A 6,494-nucleotide genomic window follows, 5' to 3' on the forward strand; every position below is an offset into this window, starting at 1 on the left:
GGGCACAGCACTTCCACACCCCCCACACACCCCCGATGCCAACGCTTTCGGGTATATATTTATTTATTTCCCAGCTCGACGTGCTGCATTTTGTGGTGTCTTCCGATCAAATCCACATCGCGGCGATTTGTACATAAATATCCATCCCGGGTCATGCATTTGAGCTAGAGATGTGGAGTCTTCAGAACCACTTAAGTGAGGAAGAACATACGTGGGTGTTTCTTCTTTACAGCTCAGAGCCGTGAGGGGGAGGAAGAAAAGAAAAAAAAACCCAAAGGAAAAGCTGGAAAAACAGGGGGATCTTCTTTGTTTCTATTAGTGTTGATGAAACGAGATACAAAGTGTTCCCCAGCTGAGGCAGAGGAGGAGATGAATGGCGGGCGAGGGACGACGACTTTGGCCGCTCACAAAACACAAATATGTTTAAATACCTTTGCCCACAATGGTTTTCGCCTCTTTTCTCCTCTCCCAAGTGCTGGGTGGGGGAGCCCGAGACCGCAAGGCTCCGCTGTGGAAGGGGCACCGAGAAAGACCCTCGGTGGGGAAGGGGGGAAGAAGACCCTCGAGGGAAAGGGAAAGAATGAAGTCCCTCGTAGAGAGCAAAGAGGGGGAAAGGAGACCCTCGGGGGAAGGAAAACCCCACCCCGGGGACACGGAGGGCACCGCCGGGGGCAGGTGGGGCTCGGAGCGGCGATGGCTGGTGCCCGACTCCCCCCAGGGAGCCGAGGGGGGAGTGCGAGCGGCCCTTACCTCCCCGTTGGTGATGTTGATCGCCAAATAGATGTCCCCGAAGGAGCCCGACCCGATCTTCCGCACCAGCTTGTATTTGCCTCCGACAATGAACTCGGCCTTGGAGCCGCTGCTGCTCGCCATGGCGAGGGGCGGCTCTCGGGCCCTCCCGGCCGGCTCGGCGGGACAACGAGGGCTCTACGGCCGCCCCCGAGGAGGGGATAGGGGCTGGAGGGGGGAGAGCAGCGCAGCCAAGGACGGTCCCCGCGCTCAGCTCCAGCCGGGGCCCTCGGGCGGGCGCCCCCCCCTGCGCGGCTCTGAGCCGCTCCCCGGCTCTCGGCGCGCTCCAGAAACACGAGAAGCGGCCCCCGAGGTGCTTGTGAGAGCAGGGAAGGGAAAGGGGGGGGGACTCGCGGGGTCGCGGCGGCCGCCGGCCGCTCACTCGGCCGCCGCCGCCATCTTGTGCCTGATCCGCCGCCGCCGACACAAAATGCCCCCGGCGCGCGGCCGCCGCTTCTTCACCGCGCGGGGCGCGCTGGGAGCGAGGTGGGCCGCAGCCGCGACAACCACGCCCCCTCGCGGCGCTGCGCCAATCACCGCTCTCGCTCCGCGCCCCGCCCACCAGCGGGGGGCGGTGATTGGGGCACTCTGCAGGTGTGCGCATGCGTGCAGCGCCGCTCTGACAGTCCGGGCGGAAGAGGGCGGGGAAGGCGGACGTGCCCTCACTCGCTCTTAAAGGGGCAGGCGCCGCAGCGGCGGGGGGTGGTCGGGGGTCTTTTTTGCGTTGTCCGCGGTCCTACACAGCCCCGGGCCCTGAGGCACTGGGGGGTCCGCGACAGGGGCTGGGTCAGCCAGCACTGAGATGCAACCCCACATATGGTGCCAGGCTCTTCGCGAAGCCCAGGCCGCAGCCTGTGTGTACGATAACGGGCTGGTTTGTAGATAAATAAATACACAACAACTTTGTTCCTTGGAGGTGTTTAATGAAAGGCTGGATGGGGCACTCAGTGCTTTGGTCTGGGTCACAACGTGGGGGTCGGTCACATGTTGGACTGGATAATCTGGGAGATCCATTCCAGCCCCGACCATCCTGGCATTTTGAGATTCTTGCCATGACTGTGGCAAAGCCCCGGAACAGCTGCCCAGGGCTGCTGTGGAGCCTCTCACTCTGGAAACACCCAAACCCTCCTGGACGCATCCCTGTGCCCCTTGTTCCAGGACCAACAAATCCATGATTCTCTGAAATCCACAACCTCCTTTTCCCAGTCCTTATCCATGCGGGGATCCTGGAGCTGAGCTGTTCCTGTGCTCCATCACACACCGTGCTCCATCACCCTTCCCTGCTCCTCAGCTCCTCACACCGTGCTCCATCACCCTTCCCTGCTCCTCAGCTCCTCACACCATGCTCCATCACCCTTCCCTGCTCCTCAGCCCCTCACACCATGCTCCATCACCCTTCCCTGCTCCTCAGCTCGCCCTCAGCCCTCACCCCAGGCCTGTGCCTTGCCCAGCAGTGCAGCCCCTGGGTGATCACTGCAGGTGAGGAGCCAGGAGCAGTCCGTGACACCCTGACAAGGGCACCGCCAGCAGAACCACCCGTGACAACCACATCCCTTGTCCCTGCAGTCTCCACCTTCAGGTGGCCCCCACAGCCGGCTCGCTGCTGGCCAGGGTCACCATGACCCAGCACCTCGTGCTCCAGGGGCTGTTCCTGGCTGTCTGTCACAAGTGACATCTCCTGCCTTGCCCCCTCGCTCTCTCTCTCTGAGTTTTTCCTCTGCAGGAACACCAAACTGTGAATTCCCAGTGACTCATCGTCACTCCCTGTCACAGCAGCGTCTTCTGCTGTGCAGGGCTGCGTTTGGGAAATGATTCAGTCTGCAGGAAAGAGAAAGCTCCTCCAGTAATGTAGCTCATGGAAGTAGAAGGAAAGCCTACTCAGGGTGTCTGCTTTGGAGGCAGGCAGGCAGAAACTGCTTCCCAGTGTGTCTGCTGCACCCAAAACCATGGAAATAATAAAAATATGGATTTTAAGACCTGTTTATGCATGGAATTTTTTTTAATAGCTGACTGCTTTGGAGAAAAGTGAGATTGAGAGGTCTAGGTTAGGACATGTCAGTAGGATATGAAGGTGGAGGAGTTCTCCAAGCACAGCATCCACACGGTGGAAGAAGATCTTCTTGAACTCACCATGTTGCTTTCTAGCTTGGTAAAAACACTTTCTGCCTGCACAAGTGCAAAAGAGTCCTGGATTGTGTCCATCTGGCTGTGAGGCAGGAAGGGAAATCTGTGATTTTCCCGAGTTTCTTCCTGTGGTGGACTCAGTGAGCTCCAGATGACTCCACAGTGAGAGACCGGGAGGATTGGAGAGGGAAGACTGGCACTCAGCAATGCCCTACATGGCAAATACCATCTCCAAGTTCCCCTTGTGTTTCAGGGAGCTTAAATCCAAGGTTTTACTACAGCTCTCTCTGCATCTCCGATGAAAAAATTGAAATGCAAATGATTCAAAATCAGCCAGATGCACCAGAAGGAAAACGATGCTCCGAGAAGGAGCTGGCCTCCAACTCATTCCCACCTCGGCTCTGTCAGGGAGCATTTGTGCAAGCAAGAATATCCACACTCTTGTCACTCACAGGGATTGTGGATCTCGTGTGGGGGATCTGGGATGCATCACACACTCCTTCAGGGGGCTGGAGCTTCAAGGGCAAATGAGGTATCTGTGAGCATCGCAGCCATTCCTGAAAGCAGAGCCCCGTGTCCTCAGGTGCCCCCTGTGATTTGCAGACAGCTCAGGGCTGATGTGCCTCTGTCGCCCTTTGGGGCTGTGTTTAATGGCTGCTCTGAGTGGGATCTGGGCAGCTGGGAGGCGTTTGGCTTGAGTCACGTATCCTCCGAGGAGCTGGAAAAACAGGTCTGGAGCTCCTGGGCCGGGAGAGAGCCCCATGCCTGGGTATGCAGGAGAGCAGGATCTGCTGGGCTAGGCAATGCTGCCACCTCCTGCCTGCCTGCCTGCGGGGACAGCTCTGTGTCCTGGGGACAGCTCTGTGTCTGGGTGATAGCTCCTTGTCCAGGGCATAGCTCTGTGTCCTGGGGACAGCTCTGTGTCTGGGTGATAGCTCCTTGTCCAGGGGACAGCTCTGTGTCCTGGGGACAGCTCTGTGTCTGGGTGATAGCTCCTTGTCCAGGGGACAGCTCTGTGTCCTGGGGACAGCTCTGTGTCTGGGTGATAGCTCCTTGTCCAGGGCATAGCTCTGTGTCCTGGGAACAGCTCTGTGTCTGGGTGATAGTTCCTTGTCCAGGGCACAGCTCCTTGTTCAGGGGGTATCTCCATGTCCAGAGATTGGATTTAAAATTCCAATTAAATAGTACTGAAAATGTCAGCTGGGAGGGGAATTTCAGGCTGAGCTGACCCCAGGTCTCACTGCTGCTCATACACAGGGTGGTCTCTCTTCTTCATCCTCTTTTCCTCCTACTCACTCTCTCACTGCCCAGCTCTGGCAGGCCAGCAGAGCCCCCACGGGCAGCTCAGCTCTCCAAACCTACAGAAAATTTTCCAAATGGTTTCTCCTGGTGCTTTCTCTGGGTTAATGTTCTGCCAGGCTGGTAACCCTGATGGAGCTCCAGGGAACAGTGCAAGGGTTGTCCCAGCTAGGCAGTGACATGGCAGAACAACAGACAGGAGATGTCAACTGGAAAAGTGAAGGAACATCTCCCACTGCCTGGAAAGGAGCTCTGCAGACACCAGGAGAGAGCAGGAGAATCTGTGAATTCCCATCCTCCAGTCCATTTTTTTTCCAAATCTTTCAGGTCCACTGAGATAATGAAAACATCTTTGTATCTGCATCACTTAGGAGAGTGAAAGGAATAAATCCTCTCTCTTCCCTTTCCAAAAGGCAGGCCAGAAGTCCTGCTGCATGACCAAACCTCCAGAGTGAGCAGCCCTCATCTTCAGCCCGAGCTCTGATCTGCTCTCTGAAGTGTTTATTGTCTCAGAGAGATGGAGAAACCAAGACAATTTTACCCCATTTTCCCTATAAGTGAGCAAATCCCAGGTGGGGACAAAGCCAAGACACCACCAATGGGTGTCACTGAGTCCTGGGCTGCCCAAATCACCTCAGAATCCCTTTGCTCTTTGCCAGGAGGAGCACGTGAGCTTCTGGCACGACTGAGCGTGGTGTGTCAGCCAGATCAGGTCCCAGGTGTGCAGTCCCAGCAGGTCCTGCTCTGGGACACCCCCTTCGCTCTGGCATCTGCCCTCACCTCACACCAGCAGCGTGTCCCTCACACAGGGACCTCTGCCCTCCCTCCCGAGCCCCTGCCTCCAGCCTGGAGCTGACCTCAGCTCATCCTCCACACAGCTATTTTTAGCAGGGCTTGTGGTGTTTGGGAAAATGGCTGGAGAGGAGCAGCTTGTGCCAGCAGGAACCAAAGCAGGCTCGCTCTGGGCCCCCGTGTGAGGCAGCTCACCTTCGGACACTCCAGCCCAAGGACAGGTGGCTCTGCCGAACCCTCCTGTCCCTCAGGGGGCTCCTGCAGAGCAGGGTGACATGGGGCTCCCCTGGACATTGCAGCGTGGCAGGAGGGATCCTGTCCCTCCACATTCCACGGGCAGAGTCCTGCCTGACACCCACCCATGCCAAGGGTGCCCAGAGAGGTGCTGCTGGCCACCTCTGCCAGAGCCACTTGTCCCTGCCCTCCTGTGGCTCCCTCCCCTGCACTGGCACAGGGCTGTGGGGAGTCAGCCCAGGGAGCTGCTCCAGGTTGAAAATAACTCCGTTTTTCCGGAACAGTCTGACACTGGCAGCCTTTGCCAGGCTGAATCTCAGTGCAAAGCTTCAATGCCAGTGCTGGCACGAGGCAAGAGACACCATTATTTTTGGCAAGGGCATCTGCTTTAAGTGTTTGCATGCAACCCTCAGAAAGTTGTCAGCCCCTGTAGTTACAGCCAGCACAGGAGATGCCTTTTTGCCTCAGCAGGGATGTGAGCAGCCATGAAATGATGGAATTTCATCTCCAGCACTGCTGCAGGAGAGGGCAGCAGGGACAAGACTCCCTCACTAATGCCAAACCTTTACACTCGACCTCATCGTGTCTCCAGGCAGATCCCAGCACCCACAGCCATTGTGCTCAGCCTCCTGCAGGGAAAGGACACAGCAGGCCCTGGAGATGGAATGTGGCTTTGGGACAGAGCCTGGAGCAGGCAGGGACAGTGGCACAAATCTCATTCTTGCAGTGCTTGGGTTGAACCAAAGGTGTTTGTGTCCAGGGAGAAGTGTCCAGGAGCACACAGTGCCCCTTCCAAGCTGTAAGAAGGTAGAGGGGAATTCTGCAGCCTGAGACATTCTTGCCTGTTTGGAGAGAGGATTGTTGTTTTGGTTTTTTTTAAGTACTGGAGGAAAAGGGGGATTTTCAAGGAATTTGGATGATTCACAGGAATGTTGTTAGTGCACAGCTGAAGCTCCACCAATGAACTTGTTCCCTGGAAGACTTTCCTGTAGAGTGTGTGGAGCTGAGGCCCAAACTTTCCAGGGATGTCAGGGCTGAAATTGCTTTGAGTGCTTGAGAGGATGCACTGGGACGAGAGGAAAGAGAGTCTGAAGGAGTCATGGGCCCAAAAATATGTAAATGGCAGCACAGCTGATTCACTGCATGTCAAGGGCTGTGGAGAAGTCTTCAGCAGCAGCTTCTCTGGTGCTTTTGAATTAATTACCCTGCTGGTGTGCAGAGTTCTGGTATTTGGCAGCCAAGGCACATTTCCTCTG

At 56.7% G+C, this 6,494-nt stretch overlaps 1 protein-coding gene across 4 annotated transcripts in view; it reads right to left on the reverse strand.

Moving 5' to 3' along the window:
* The window catches only part of CSNK1A1 (casein kinase 1 alpha 1), a gene marked incomplete at its 3' end in the record, with an annotated part of 32,332 nt that extends 31,088 nt beyond the window's left edge, over positions 1 to 1,244 (reverse strand). For all 4 annotated transcript variants that reach the window (XM_084216082.1, XM_084216084.1, XM_084216085.1 and 1 more), the window contains exon 1: positions 751 to 1,244. In XM_084216082.1, coding sequence (XP_084072208.1) covers positions 751 to 873 — 123 coding nt within the window. In that variant the 5' untranslated portion in view covers positions 874 to 1,244. The remainder of the gene's footprint in view (positions 1 to 750) is intronic.
* Between the last annotated feature and the right edge of the window lie 5,250 nt (positions 1,245 to 6,494).

Source organism: Fringilla coelebs (genome assembly GCF_963513975.1).
Source record: "Fringilla coelebs genome assembly, chromosome: 15".
Lineage (NCBI taxonomy): Eukaryota > Metazoa > Chordata > Aves > Passeriformes > Fringillidae > Fringilla > Fringilla coelebs.